The following is a 16,437-nucleotide window of genomic DNA, read 5'->3' as shown; positions in this document are numbered from 1 at the left end:
GATGACCGCGTGATTTGCCTGGAGCTAACTGACGCCACAAGTGCTCTACCGCGTGCTTGTTGGCGTCACTAGGGCCGTAGAGTTGCCTTCTGGGCCATGAGGGAAATACTTCCCGATGATTGGTCCAGTGAGTTGACTGACGCGCCGGTGGACAAGTCCGGCATCAACAATTTTTGAATATTTCTGACTAACTGACTGGGGCCCCTCCAAGTCAGAACATTGTCCCACCATCAGCAACGCCTTTGCTGATCTTCTGCTGGTGGAGTGTATGGTAAGATGACTAGTTTGGTGAGTGGTCTGATGAGTTCTGCTGCTGCTGTCCTGAGTTTGACTGTTCTGATGAGTCCGTCTGATCCTGGGAACACCTCAATCACTCTGGCGAGAGGCCACTTCGTTGGTGGGAACCTCTCGTCAGTGAGTAGTACAAGTGAGCCGACTGTGATGTTGTGAGCGGGGTGTTTCCACTTGGAAATGGCGAGTTGCTGCTGAAGGTATTGTTTTGACCACGTTGACCAAAACGATTGGAGTCGCTGCTGAATAAATTGCCACCTGGACAAGCGTGGCATTGGCACATCTTCCAGTGAAGGCTCTGGTAATGTTACTAGTGGTTCACCAACCAAGAAGTGTGCTGGAGTCAATGCTGAGATGTCTGTAGAGTCGGCTGAGAGAGGCTCGAGTGGTCTGGAGTTAAGGACTGTTTCTATCTGGACAAGCAGTGTGGAAAGCTCTTCATATGTAAAGAGTGAGTCGCCTATCGTTCTGTTATTAAACTTCCAATCAGTTCCATCCTTTGCAAATACAGCTGCGAGTTGATTGAACTGTTGAGTCCCCTGCTTGAAGAGTTGTCTGATGAGCGTGTCTGCGCCTTGAAATGTGGTGCCACAATCACTGTGGAGAGTTCTGCAGACACCTCGACGTCCAGTGAACCTTCTGAACGCTGCAATAAATGAGTCTGCTGAATAATCTGTTACAATTTCTAAATGAAGCGCAGAAGTAACGAAGCACACAAAAATGCACATCCAACCGTTAGATGTTTTGGCGCCTCTGCCTTTCCAAGTCTTTAGCATGATGGGACCAGCGTAATCCACACCACAGACGGCAAATGGTCGGGCTGGAGTGATTCTTGATACCGGTAATTGACCCATTAACTGTTTCGCTCGTTCGCCACGTAAACGAGCACATTTCATACAATGGTAAATATAGGATCGTACTGGGAGTCGTCCGCCAATGATCCAGTACGATGATCGTATGAGGTTTGGAGTTGCCTGCGTCCCAACGTGCAATGTTCTTTCATGAGCATCTGCAATGATTAGTCTGGAAAGATGAGTTTTCTGTGGTAGGATTGCAGATTGCTTTGCTTCTTGGTCCAAGCTAGCATTTGCTAACCTCCCTCCAACACGTATGACTCCCTGAGTGTCAATAAATGCTGTCAATCGTGCGAGGGGGTGTGAGACGGGCAGTGAATTTGAGTTGATCTGCTTGATTTCTTGTGAGAAGTACGATTCTTGAGTTGCCTTTATCCAAAAAATCCTTGCTCTCTCTAATTCTTGTGGCGTGAGAGGGAAGGTGAGAGATGACTGCGGTACTCGTCTGAGGAGTTGGCTAAATCTGAAGCAAATTGCAGTCACTCTGAGCAATTTGATTAGCCGAGAATGTCTGTATATCATATCCCAATGATAATCATGTTGAATTGTCTGAGTAAGTAAAGTGAGCCCGGGCCGCTCTTCCTGCTGAGCTTTTGAATCGTACACTGATGATTGAGTTGGCCATAATGATTCGTCTGCTGTTAACCACTGTGGTCCTGTCCACCACAGGGGGTGCTTCCGAAGCTGGGATATGCTGATACCTCGAGAAGCACAATCCGCTGGATTTTGTTTGCCAGGTACAAACCTCCAAACGCTGATTGGAGTGAGATCTTGAATTGCTGACACTCTGTTCCTTACAAACTCCTTCCAACGGGATGAGTGAGACTGAATCCAGGTCAAAGTCACTGAGGAGTCTGTCCAACATACGAGTTGAGTTGGCTGAATGTCTAAGTTGTTCCTTACATAAGTGATTAGTCTGGCAACCATCAATGCTGCGGTGAGTTCGAGTCTGGGAATTGACATCTTCTTCAATGGAGCAACCTTAGACTTTGAGCAGACTATAGTTGAACAAGTTCCATGATCTGGATGAGTAGTCCGTATGTAAACAACAGCTGCCATAGCTGCTTGTGAGGCGTCTGAAAAACCATGAAGTTCCACGGTCGATTTCTGAGTAATCCGTAACCATCGTGGAATTGAGAGGTCTGAAACATGTGAGAGTTCTGATCTGAAGCTTTTCCACTTGGTGATGATGTGATCTGGGGCTTGGTCATCCCAGGAAAGTTTATCTAGCCAGATTTCTTGTAGCAACATCTTTGCTCTGACAATGAAGGGTGCTAGAAATCCAAGTGGATCGTAGAGTTGTGCTGTTTCTGATAAAATTATTCTCTTTGTGAGCTTGGACTTCTCACGAAGAGGTTTTAAGTTGAACTTGAATGAGTCGTTCGCTGGAATCCACGAGAGCCTAAGTAATTTCGTTTTGCTGCTCTCAAATGAGTGGATCTGCTCTTCTGATGAGTTGTCTGTAATCGATTGAAGGAATTGAAGTGAGTTGCTGTGCCATTTCGCTAACGGGAAGCCACCTGCCATGCAGAGTTGTCTGACTTGGGTTGAGATATCTATCAGTTGACTCACGGTGTCAGCACCTCCAACAATATCGTCCACATATCTTCCTTTTAGTACTGGATCAACAGCTAGAGGGAACTTATGACCCTCATCCTTCACTAGCTGGATCATTGTGCGAACAGCCAGAAATGGAGCTGATCTGGTACCATACGTGACTGTTGTGAGTTGATATGGGATGATCTTGAAGTGCTCGTCCACCCACAGGATTCTCTGGAGATCCCAATCATCTTGGTGGACTTTGATTTGTCTGTACATCTTGGTGATGTCTGATGTGAACACAAATTTCTGCTGCCTGATCCAAATGAGTACGTCTGCAATGTCTTTCTGGACTTTGGCACCAGTATGTTGAATATCGTTCACTGATAGACCACTCGAAGATGGACTAGAGCCATTAAATACTACCCGAAGCTTTGTAGTAACACTGTCTTCTCTTAAGACACCATGATGAGGCAAATAATACACTGGAGAGTTGACTGGACTTGCCTTGGCTCGTGTCATGTGGTTCAGTGACTCGTATTCTTGCATAACGTTGTGATATGTTGTGCATATGAGTCATTCTTTGTGAGTCGTCTGATCATGTGTAGTAAACATTGATGAGCTCTCGCTGATGAGTTGCCTAGAAGAGACGGTGATGCTTTTAGTGGTATTCTCACAATATATCTCCCATCTTGATCTCTTGAATGAGTCGTAACATAATGATCTTCACAAGATTGATCATCTGGGCTGAGTTGGCTGGCTGAAGTCTCTGGAACTTCTTCTTGAACCCAGAATTTTGTCAAGAGATCAGATACTTGCTGGTATGAGTTGACCCTTGCTGCGTGATGAGTTCTCTGACTTGAGCATCTTGTCGGGTGTGGACTTCCAATGAGCATCCATCCAAAAATTGAATCTTGGGCTATGAGAGATGACTGAGGAAACTGTTTGATGCCTGCCTTCACAATTAGACCATAACAATCTGCTCCTATTAAGATATCAATGGGTCTTGGAGTTGAGTAGTCTGGATCAGCGAGTTGAAGAGAGTTAAGAGCTGACCAGTTGAGTTCCTTGAGTTGTCTGGTTGGTAAAGTACCAGTGACACATTTGAGGATATGAGCATCAATTGTAACTTGCTCCGTTGTGTAAGTTGATCTAAGTGTCACTGTTGTCACTCCTCTAGTTTGTACAGCTGGTTCGTTACCAATTCCCAGCACTGATATTACTGATGGGCGACGTTGGAGATGACAAGTCTTTACCACACTTGATGAGATGAACGTCAGCTCAGACCCTGAGTCTATCAGGAGTCTTACTGGAAGCTGAGAGTAGTCTGAGAGTAATACTGCATTAGCTGTGGCGAGTAAGACTGCTGAGCTGTCTGAATGATCTGAAGACTCATTAATGCATGTCTCTTCTGCTGCTCTAAGTGCTGAAGAGAATCGTCCATTAATCTCTGAGTTGTATGTATTGTTCTTGGTGATTGTTGAATCATGTGAGTCGTCTGAGAGTTGACTAGTGTGAGTTTGACTCTTTTCTTCAGCTGTAGGAGATCGAACGAGACCTTCTGACTCTTCTTCCAGGACCCTCAACCCTCCTGAGGCCGAAACCTCATGTGCTAAGGTCATCCTTTCCGTCGAGTCATCAGAGAAGCATTCTTTACTCCTGTAAGCACATATAGATTGACATGATTCATAACCATTAATCGTTGAGTTGTCTGCATGTTGAGTGATCACACCACCACTTGGAGAATTGACTAGAACATAATTAGAGTTGACTGCAGAGAGTTGACTATGAAGATGAGTTACCTGGTGAGAAGTCTGCTTAGATGAATGGGTGTGATCTGGAGTCGGCTGTGGAAGTGGCACATCGTCATCTCACTGGGAGGTTGACGGGTGGTGGCTGCTATGAGTCGGCTGCGGTTCTTGGCCTGGGCCATACCCTCTAGTGAGTCGCTGTCGTCAGCTACATCTACGTAGTCCGACTTGGCAGGAGAAATTACACGTTTGTCTGCCATTGTTCAGTTGAGTGAGTTGTCTAATATCACTAACTACACTTATCACTAAGAAAATTCAAAAAAAATGTTGCTAGAGTTGTCTGTTGTCACCTTGATACCAATGGTGGGCTTTCAAGAAAGTCTCAACACCAAAAGAATCACACAAATTACTTAACTGAGTCTACGAGCTCTTAATAATAATTTTAGGTGACTAAACTTACTCTAAGGACACTACACTAATTAATAACTGTGTTTATATACACGTGAGTTGACTGCGTCGAGGGTATCTTGGCTCTCACACAACCAAACTGCGCGCCAAGCGTCTCAAAAAATTGTTTAAGTTGTGAGATGAGCACCACTGTCTCACAATAATACAGATGAGTGTCACTGGGCACTGAAATGCGTAAACACCTTTCGTCTGTAAGGTTGTTTACACACTGACACTGAAAGTTATTTGAGTCTAACTAAATTCCAAGCACTTTATACAGAGCATTTCACAAAATATTTACAAAATTATGAAGCCCTAGAACCTTCTAGAGTTATTCGATATGCATCCAAGCCGTTCTTATCCGGCTCGAAGGACCAAATGTTCTGACTTCGAGTCGGCCGAATGAGCAAACAGAAAACTAGTGGACTGTATAAATTAAGAGCAGAATAAGAAAAAAAGGTTGGATGCTAGAAGGTTCTAAAATATAGTTTCTTAACACAGAACTGCTTAAGTTTTATAGTTTTTATTCAACAATAACACTTAACATACTCAATAGACTTTAATAATCACTACATCTAGTTGAGTTGACTGAACCATAATTGTTTGTACACTTATTAGTTGTCCAATGGTTATTTTTTCACCAAATAACATAGTCTCAAAAACCAGTGAATAGCAACATTCACAGTATACACCAGAGTCATTCGGGGGAGCGATGTATAGGTGAATGTCCGTGAGGCACTATGGCGTCGACGCCAGTTCAGCTTCGCGCCCAAAGACACTACAACCTGAATATACAGGACCACTTGCACTGATGAGAGTAATTTGATGATTCACGTTTCTTCGTGAGAGCTGTCTGAGTCTATTTGACCGTACTTTATTGTACAACGGGTGAGCTGACTGCAAAAAACTACGATTTGACTGCGAAAACTTATACAGAGATGACCGCGTGATTTGCCTGGAGCTAACTGACGCCACAAGTGCTCTACCGCGTGCTTGTTGGCGTCACTAGGGCCGTAGAGTTGCCTTCTGGGCCATGAGGGAAATACTTCCCGATGATTGGTCCAGTGAGTTGACTGACGCGCCGGTGGACAAGTCCGGCATTGACAATTTTTAAATATTTCTGACTAACTGACTGGGGCCCCTCCGAGTCAGAACACTCATTAAAAACTATAAATTCGATATACTACAAACAAACGCTGTTATCAGATTCAATGTATACTTTGGAGTCTGACTCTAAAAGATAGATTCTATTCATCACAAACAAATGTCATGAACAACTTAAATGAATACTGTAGAGAATAAGTCAAAAATATACATTCGATCAATTCCGAGCATTTACTGTAGACAGATTCTATAAATGCTTTGGAGACCCATCTAGACGTATACATTCTATACATTACAAAGTAATGCTGTAATCGAATTTAATGTATACTTTAGAGTCACACTCTAAAATATAGATTCTGTTGATCACAAGCAAATGTTATAAACAACTCGAATGAATACCCTAGAGAATAAAACAAAAATATACATTTTATCAATTCCGAGCAATTACTATAGCCAGATTCCATGAATGCTCCGGAGACCCAACGCAAACTATACATTCGATACATTACAAGCAAATTCTATGGCCAGATTCCATGAATACTCTTGAGCCTGACTCCAAAATATACGTTAAATACATCTCAAGCAAATGATGCAATCAAATTCCATAAATACGTTGAAGACTGACTCTATTATGTTGAATTAGTTTATCACAATAGAATTTACAATCAATTTTAATGAAAACTCTAGAGAATAACTTGGAAATAAACATTTGATCGTTTTCGAGCGTATATTATTTTCAGTGTAAATGAATGCTTTGGCGACTCATCAATAAGTATAAATTTGATACATTACAAACAAATGCTGTAATCGAATTCAATGTATAGCATGGAGTCTGACTCTAAAATATTGATTCTGTTGATCACAAGCAAATGTCATGAACAACTTTAAGGAATACTCAAGAGAATAACTCGAAAATATACGTTAGATCTATTTCGAGCAAATACTATGGCCAGATGCCATGAATGCCTTGGAGACTCATCTCAAAGTATACATTTGATACATTAAAAACAAATGCTGTAATCGAATTCAATGTATACTTTGAAGTCTGAATCTAAAATATAGATTCTGTTGATTACAAGCAAATGTCATGATCAACTTCAATGAATATTATTATACTATACATTGAATCTGATAACAGCGTTTGTTTGTAATGTATCAAATTTATACTTATTGATGAGTCGCCAAAGCATTCATTTACACTGAAAATAATATACGCTCGAAAACGATCAAATGTTTATTTCCAAGTTATTCTCTAGAGTTTTCATTAAAATTGATTGTAAATTCTATTGTGATAAACTAATTCAACATAATAGAGTCAGTCTTCAACGTATTTATGGAATTTGATTGCATCATTTGCTTGAGATATATTTAATCCGCACAAAACAGGCATCTAGGGATGCCTGTAAAAACTGGCGCCAAGTCCACATTCAAGTAAAATTAGTATAAATGGAAAAAAGGTAAGATCAAAAAAACATGTGAAATCAAGTAAAACGCCAAGTTAGCTGCGTCTTTTTTCATAATTTTATCGAACTAGCAATGTACTATTGACTTATAAAATTTCAGTTAATTTTGAAGTACCAAAAAAAAAATCTTTAAAACCAAAAAACTATGGAACTTGGCCCAATTTTTTAAATTCTTTCAACAGTTCCATATATTATAGTTCGTACATAAGAACATTTGAAACTGAATTGGGCAGACTTTAAAGACAAAATTGGGCCAAGTTCCATAGTTTTTTGGTTTTAAAGATTTTTTTTTTGGAACTTCAAAATTAACTGAAATTTTATAAGTCAATAGTACATTGCTAGTTCGAAAAAATTATAAAAAAAGAGGCAGCTAACTTGGCGTTTTACTTGATTTCACATGTTTTTTTGATCTTACCTTTTTTCCATTTATATTAATTTTACTTGAATGTGGACTTGGCGCCAGTTTTCACAGGCATTCCTAGATGCCTGTTTTGTGCGGATTTCACTTCTTTTTGAAGTGAAAACTTCTTCAGGCGCGTTGGAGCAATTTTTAGTAGGGGACAAACTTGTAAGTTCACATCACCAAATCATCCGTGTTACTGACATAGTAACGTTGATATAATATCTATAGCTATGAAGTTGAAGCGTTCCTCTTGAATAACAGTAGAAGTATATATACATATATATATATATATATATATGTATGCATAAAGTATTTTTAGTGGACTTTTTTTATGTACAATGGTTATTATGCGGACTTTTGTATTATTTGAGGACTGTCCTCAAATGATTGCTATGTTAAAAGTATATTTTGAGGTCAGGTCTCTAAAATATCTATTAAATGTATACATGTATGTGTCTGATACAATAGATAGTTTGGGACCTGAATTTTTTTTACTTTCAAACATGCATTTTGAAAACAAATCTTTAATTTCTTCTTGCAACTGGCAAACAGTTAGGCAGTAATGGTTATAATTGTATGTATATGATACACAAATTAGATAATAAGGAACGGAAAAATTCACTTTTTTTTTTTTAAATAGTTACAAATTTTTCAGTATACTTCCTTGATGTCGCTCCCTGACCAAACTATTATAATTCCAGAAAAAAATTTTATTTTCAATTAAGAATCAATTTTTTAAACAAAAATGACCCTGTCAATACGGTTTGTAAATGAATTGCATCATCCTCAATCTGTATCTAGTCACGTCAATTATCATAGAAATACTCAGTAAGCTATCAAGTGGGAAAGTTTATTGAATAGGATGTATTCTAAAGTTTGTATTTATATTCACGTACAACATTTTTTGGGGACCGCTGTTATGTACAATGGTCATTTTGCGGACTTTTGTATTATTTGAGGACTGTCCTCAAATTATTGCTATATTGAAAATATATTTTGAGGCCAGGTCTCTAAAATATCTATGAAATATATACATGTATATTCCTGATACAATAGATAGTTTGGGACCTGAGTGTCAAATGATAACGATTGCATTCAATCACGTAAAGTATTGCAGTAAAAAAATGTTTAACATATCTTAGTTCAAACAGCAAAATGCCTCCAAGCATAGATTTTTTCCTAATCTGCATTAGGACTTTTTTGATTTGTAACTCCTGAATCTATTTGAACTTCACAAAAACCATTTTCCACAACTTGAAGATACTGTTCATACTCTGACATCATTAAAGCACAAAGTTCTTGATGCCAAGCAGTATCAGTATACTCTTTAACAGCTCCTATCTTTTTAAAACTAGTATCTGATGCTTGTTGAGGAGGTTGCGAGCTCGTTGGAGACATTGATGAGGGAGGAGTAAGCGAATGATCTCTAGTAGATGCTGACTGAAGTCTCCAATGTGGTAGGAAAAGAATCAGTGTATGACAGAAATGAATAAGTCTAGAATACTGTTTAAAAGTATTTAAATTTGGTAGTGAAATAGAAACTGTACTATTCGCAACTACACATCTACTCTGCCACATTGTATATAATGACTACTCGGCCGAGAATCTCGCATTACTTGACCTGCCATGCGATCCCATGAATAATGAACATTTCGACTACTAGCCAGTCTATTACCAGATCTTGCCCATTCGTTCATTTCCAAATTAGATACTGGAAATTTTATTACGGTCTCGATATCTGTTATTTGACAGTACTGAAGACCATCTTCATCTCTTCCACGATACGAATCTATAGGTCTATAATGGAATATTCCCAATTTTTGCATAAAAACATTAGACAAGGACTGTCATTAAAAGTATATTTTGAGGCCAGGTCCCTAAAATATCTATGAAATATATACATATATATGTCTGATACAATAGATAGTTTGGGACCTGAATTTTTTTTGCTTTTTGAGAAATATAACTGATTTAGGATACTTGCGATATCAAAACAGTCATTATTGAAAGATGTTTATCTCATTGTTTAACTAATTATTGACAGTGAAGAACAATTCTAACTGATTATTATAATTCATTTTATTATGGTCCTCAAACAATACAAATGTCCTCAAACTCACCAATGAATATTCGATATTGTCCTTAAAAAATACTTTCCTCAGATTTCTATTGTTGCTAGTAAATGAATTGAAAAATAGTTATTTACAAAGGCTAACTGAACAAATCTTAAATGCAATACAATACATGGGTAATTGAAGAGGAAAAGGAGGCACATATCATCCGAAAAACCAAAAGTATTATCTTTTTGTTGTTAACTTTTTTCGAAGTTTTTATAGTGATTATTCTTGAAAAAATTTTTTTTATTGAGAAATAATGAAATTCGACAATTAATCCTTTCCTGAACTTTTATTGTCGTTTAAATAATTTATTAATTGTTTAGGCATAGAATTACAAGTCTTGTATCGACATTTAGACCTAAATAAAAGAACACCCACTAATGCCCAGTATCTGGACAAAAACGCTACGCGATATCTACCATTGACGCGTTGTATTGTTTTGATTCTCGCTCGATTCTTAGAATTCGCACACAAGCTAGATTTTAACGTATAAAATTTTTAACGAACTCTCCTACGTTCAGTTTTTATTGTGAAGTCAAAGGAAGAGGATTAACGTCTCTCATCATTTATTTCCAATCATATATCGAAGTGTGTGTGGATTTTATGTGGATGAAAATTTTCTTCTAACTCTCAAAGACGGTATGTACTGTTCATTTCATATTATAATAATCTCAGATAGCTTAAAAATATGTAAAATGTACAATTCTTTATTTTTTTGCAAACATATCAAGTGAGAAAGATTGATTTACAATATTATTCTAAACTGTTTCAATTAATTCAATTCTAAGGTAGTTTATTATTCAATATGAAATGTTTATACTTTTTAAATTTAAGAATATAAGAACTACTACCAATTAATCGAAATATTTTAATTAAATAATAAATAAATAAGTCTTATTTAATATTGAATTTTACGTATTGTTCATAGAACGTTCTCACACGTTTATTAGGTATATTTTAATCTTATATTGTACAATTTATAGATCAAATAATTCTACACTATTTTTTACTTGGAAATGGGTTTACTAAAAATGTATGTACTCGTTCAATTTGATAATAATGAATATTCAGTCATGCCATCAAAAAGAGTTAAAATTATACAAGGAGAGAACTGTATCGTGAAATATCCTGGAGGGGCTAAATACAACGCTACTATCATACATTTAGCAGGTAATTAAATTAAAAGAATAATAATTATAAAAGTAAAGTTTATAGTTATCTATTATAATCATAATTGTATTAGTTTAATCACCTAATTGAATTCTTTTACAGATTCTCAAGATATTGTGACCGATTTAAAGAATAAATTAATCGAGGATAATTCTTCAAAAAAATCAGGTGAAAATGTGGATAGCATTTCATCAGAAGTAAAAAACGTTATTAAAAAACAATCACAAAATATCAACCTAAATGATACGTATGTGGCAAATAAACATATTGATGATGAATTTGATCCTGTTATTTTAAGTGAAAAAAGCAATGATAATCTAGAAGGTTCATTTGGTAAGTTTTTTTTTTTAATTTTTTTGAGTATTACATAGGAAAACGACGTTATTTAAATTCCGAGAAACATTTCACTTCCAAGATATGTTGAGTTAAATGTTTTTAGCATTTAGGGTTTTCTTTATAAGATTCACATAATAGAGTAACTGAATTAATTTACGAGATAACGAAATTTTTTTTTATTTAGTCAGTTAAACATATATTTGTTCTCACAGTTATTGCACTTTTTCTATATATTATAATATAAGAACATTTTTTATTTATTTCTAAAATCAATGATGAAAATTTTTAGGTATTGCATCTGAGGAGACTGAGCTGAATAAAGCTATAAATTTACATAATGAAAAAAGTTTGGCGACAATCTCTGATAATACAACGCAAAGAATAGGATTTTCTACACCAATTAATGGCTTAATAGAATTGGATTCAGATTTGCCGGTCATATTTGCTGAAGACATATCTGACATTACGAATCGAAATCGATCTACAAACAGTAGTTCACCTCCTAGCGGTCTAACAAATCAATTGGAACTATTAGGTCCAAATTGGCCTGATGTAACACCTGAAGATAATAGTGAACATTCACAAGATAATGATGATTCACCAAGATCTCTAAGAATTATCGAATCTGATAATGAATTTCCAGAAGAAATAATTATTCAGAATGTGAATGTCCAAACAATATGCGACTTTCAAGATCAAGAAAATGATAATGACAGTGTTAATTCTAACCATGGATGTAAAAATGATTTAAATGAAGAAGATCAATCACAACTAAACAGAACAAATGTTTCTTTAAGTGAAATAAATCAATCAACAGATGATCCAACCTATGAGCCAAGTGCTACGATTTCAACGACAGAAGATATTGCTGTAAAAGAAAAATCATTGATTGAAGAAAAATCATCAGTAGTAGATGACTTACCGGCCGTTGACATAAGGAAATTAACAGTTCCAGTGAAAGATTGTGATAAAGGAAAATCGAAAAGACATTTTTGCATATTTTGCAAAACATTGCAATCGAAAATCGCAAGGCATTTTATAAATAAGCATTCTGATGAAGCAGAAGTGAAAAAATTGAAATACTTACCAGCTAAACATGCTGATCGAAGAGCTGCAATTGACACTTTACGAAAAAAAGGTGATTTCTTACATAACAATGATAAAACCCTGAATACTGGAATATTAATAACGCCTAGACAGCGCTCTAAAAAATCGAAGAAAGTAGCGGATGATTATACAGTATTTAGTTCATGCAAGGGACATTATGCGAAGAGTACCATCCGATTTTATACTCGTAGATGTAATAAATCCCATAAAAAAAGGGCTAAAGACATTCTTTCATCGGGTCGACGAATTACAGGATATATACACGATGTAGCATGTCCTAAACTGCGGCGTGAAATATTTCCAGTACTTAGAGATGATGATGTAGTTAAATGTATTCGTTATGACGAAATTATTATAAAAATGGGTAATAAGTTATGTGAAAAATACCCTTTGGTACAACAACACGATCATATCCGTGCGCAACTCCGATTAATAGGCCGATTGAAACTGGAAATGATGAAAATAAGTCTTACGTTTGGAGATTTCAAAACTCTTTTCAAGCCTGAAAATTTCGACAAAATAATTATTGCTTTGAAGATAGTGGCTGACTGGAATCCCACCACAATGGCATACAATATACCAGGTAATGCCCAAACTTTAACGACTTTACTCAGAAAATTTGCGAAAAAACTTCGAGTTGAATATGTCAAAGAAAATAATGAAGAACAACAAAAGTCAGTTGATAATTTTTTATTGTTGTGGGATGAAGAAGTGCCAACATTGATAAATAAAAAAGCTCGCGAGGATCAAGTTGAGAGAAAACGAGAAAAGAAAATAACTCTCCCAACTAAATCAGATATAAAATTGCTTTACGATCATCTGAAAAAAGAATGTAGCCATTGTCTCAATATATTAGATGACAAATTTGATAAAGATGCATGGACGCTTTTGAATCAGGCAACATTAATATCTATTCAAATATTTAATCGACGTAGAGCTGGAGAGCTCGAGCGCTTGAAGCTCATCAATTACACGAATAAACGAACATTGGCAGACAATCTTGATGCAAGCCAATATAACAATTTGTCAGAAAGTTCATTCAATTTCGCAAAACAATTTGTACGGTTAGTACTTCGAGGAAAATTAGGTCGAGAAGTATCCATATTACTGAGCCCTTTTGATGTCGAATGCATTGAGGTGCTCATCAGTTTCAGAGACCAAGCTGAAGTAAGTTCAGATAATGACTATCTATTTGCTGTGCCGAATACCAATAAGTTCTCTAAACAATATATAAGGGCATGTCCATTAATGCGTCGATTTGCAAATGAGTGTGGTGCTGCAGTACCTAGTTCACTGAGTGGTACTAACTTGCGTAAGCATATAGCAACATACACAGCAATGTTAAACGTCCAAGAGACAGAAGTTGACCGCTTAGCACACTTTATGGGTCACAGTAAGGAAATCCACAAAAATATTTACAGAATTCCGGTTCCCATAGCCGAAATGACGACTGTATCACACATGCTAACATCTGCTATAGGAAATGATAATCGATTAAATAATGAACAACATGAAGACAGCTCGAGTGAAGAAGAAAACAGTGATTCTTCTGATGAGGAAAACAACGTAGTTAATTCTGATTTGAATAATGATTCAATAAGTGACATACAAAACACTTCCAAGGAATGTCGACGTTAGTTATAAAATCTGTTATTAATAATTTTCAACTTGTTTTAAGTTTTATAAATAGTTTTTTTTAAAAAGAATATTCTATGTTAACGTTAATCATTTATTTTAGCCCATACGTTTGGTAAATCAACAAGAAACAAATGGACAGAAGGTGAAAGATATGCAATTAATCAGGAGTTTGGTGATTTGTTGAAATTATCAAAATTACCATCACTAAAGCAATGTGCTGATGTCATCAGAAAGTATAAAGTATTGAATCACAGAACACCCCAACAAGTAAAAACGTGGATAGATAATCAACGCAGAGCTGAAAGTAGGCAGAAATCCTACCAATCTAAAAAAATATCTTCTTAAAACAAATGATAAGAAAAAAATATAAATATGCTAATTTTCATTTAATTATTCAAATTTTCGAGTTTTTTTGTAGTTTATTTTTTTCAAGTTTATACTCTTCATATTCTACTTTTCTTATAGAGGAACATCAAACTAAAAGACATGAAAATGTTATCAAGTACCAATAAAAGAATGTACAATAGATAAGCTAGTGTAATTTTTTTTAACCTGAAATATGATTCTCTTAAAGAAAAATAAATTTTATTTATCATAGATTCGCACCCATGAAAAATTGATATCAAATGATGCCATGATAATCGAGGATACAAAAAACTCCCTAAATGGAAGATAAACAAATCTTTGCGGACTTTTGTATTATTTGAGGACTGTCCTCAAATGATTGCTATGTTAAAAGTATATTTTGAGGTCAGGTCTCTAAAATATCTATTAAATGTATACATGTATGTGTCTGATACAATAGATAGTTTGGGACCTGAATTTTTTTTACTTTCAAACATGCATTTTGAAAACAAATCTTTAATTTCTTCTTGCAACTGGCAAACAGTTAGGCAGTAATGGTTATAATTGTATGTATATGATACACAAATTAGATAATAAGGAACGGAAAAATTCACTTTTTTTTTTTTAAATAGTTACAAATTTTTCAGTATACTTCCTTGATGTCGCTCCCTGACCAAACTATTATAATTCCAGAAAAAAATTTTATTTTCAATTAAGAATCAATTTTTTAAACAAAAATGACCCTGTCAATACGGTTTGTAAATGAATTGCATCATCCTCAATCTGTATCTAGTCACGTCAATTATCATAGAAATACTCAGTAAGCTATCAAGTGGGAAAGTTTATTGAATAGGATGTATTCTAAAGTTTGTATTTATATTCACGTACAACATTTTTTGGGGACCGCTGTTATGTACAATGGTCATTTTGCGGACTTTTGTATTATTTGAGGACTGTCCTCAAATTATTGCTATATTGAAAATATATTTTGAGGCCAGGTCTCTAAAATATCTATGAAATATATACATGTATATTCCTGATACAATAGATAGTTTGGGACCTGAGTGTCAAATGATAACGATTGCATTCAATCACGTAAAGTATTGCAGTAAAAAAATGTTTAACATATCTTAGTTCAAACAGCAAAATGCCTCCAAGCATAGATTTTTTCCTAATCTGCATTAGGACTTTTTTGATTTGTAACTCCTGAATCTATTTGAACTTCACAAAAACCATTTTCCACAACTTGAAGATACTGTTCATACTCTGACATCATTAAAGCACAAAGTTCTTGATGCCAAGCAGTATCAGTATACTCTTTAACAGCTCCTATCTTTTTAAAACTAGTATCTGATGCTTGTTGAGGAGGTTGCGAGCTCGTTGGAGACATTGATGAGGGAGGAGTAAGCGAATGATCTCTAGTAGATGCTGACTGAAGTCTCCACTGTGGTAGGAAAAGAATCAGTGTATGACAGAAATGAATAAGTCTAGAATACTGTTTAAAAGTATTTAAATTTGGTAGTGAAATAGAAACTGTACTATTCGCAACTACACATCTACTCTGCCACATTGTATATAATGACTACTCGGCCGAGAATCTCGCATTACTTGACCTGCCATGCGATCCCATGAATAATGAACATTTCGACTACTAGCCAGATCTTGCCCATTCGTTCATTTCCAAATTAGATACTGGAAATTTTATTACGGTCTCGATATCTGTTATTTGACAGTACTGAAGACCATCTTCATCTCTTCCACGATACGAATCTATAGGTCTATAATGGAATATTCCCATTTTTTGCATAAAAACATTAGACAAGGACTGTCATTAAAAGTATATTTTGAGGCCAGGTCCCTAAAATATCTATG

General features: G+C 35.9%; 1 protein-coding gene across 1 annotated transcript; it reads right to left on the bottom strand.

Annotated features, from left to right (window-relative positions):
* Positions 1-230: 230 nt before the first annotated feature.
* Positions 231-3,206, bottom strand: LOC118075063 (uncharacterized). Its single transcript, XM_035096722.1, has one exon. The coding sequence runs from the start codon at positions 3,204-3,206 to the stop codon at positions 231-233; it is 2,976 nt and encodes a 991-aa protein (XP_034952613.1).
* Positions 3,207-16,437: the final 13,231 nt, after the last annotated feature.

The sequence above is a fragment of the Chelonus insularis genome, unplaced genomic scaffold (assembly GCF_013357705.1).
Source record: "Chelonus insularis isolate UGA/USDA-ARS -01 unplaced genomic scaffold, ASM1335770v1 contig_107_pilon, whole genome shotgun sequence".
NCBI classification, from domain to species: Eukaryota; Metazoa; Arthropoda; class Insecta; order Hymenoptera; family Braconidae; genus Chelonus; species Chelonus insularis.
Note: the sequence above shows the minus strand (reverse complement) of the source record. Positions and strands in the feature narration are given on the sequence as shown.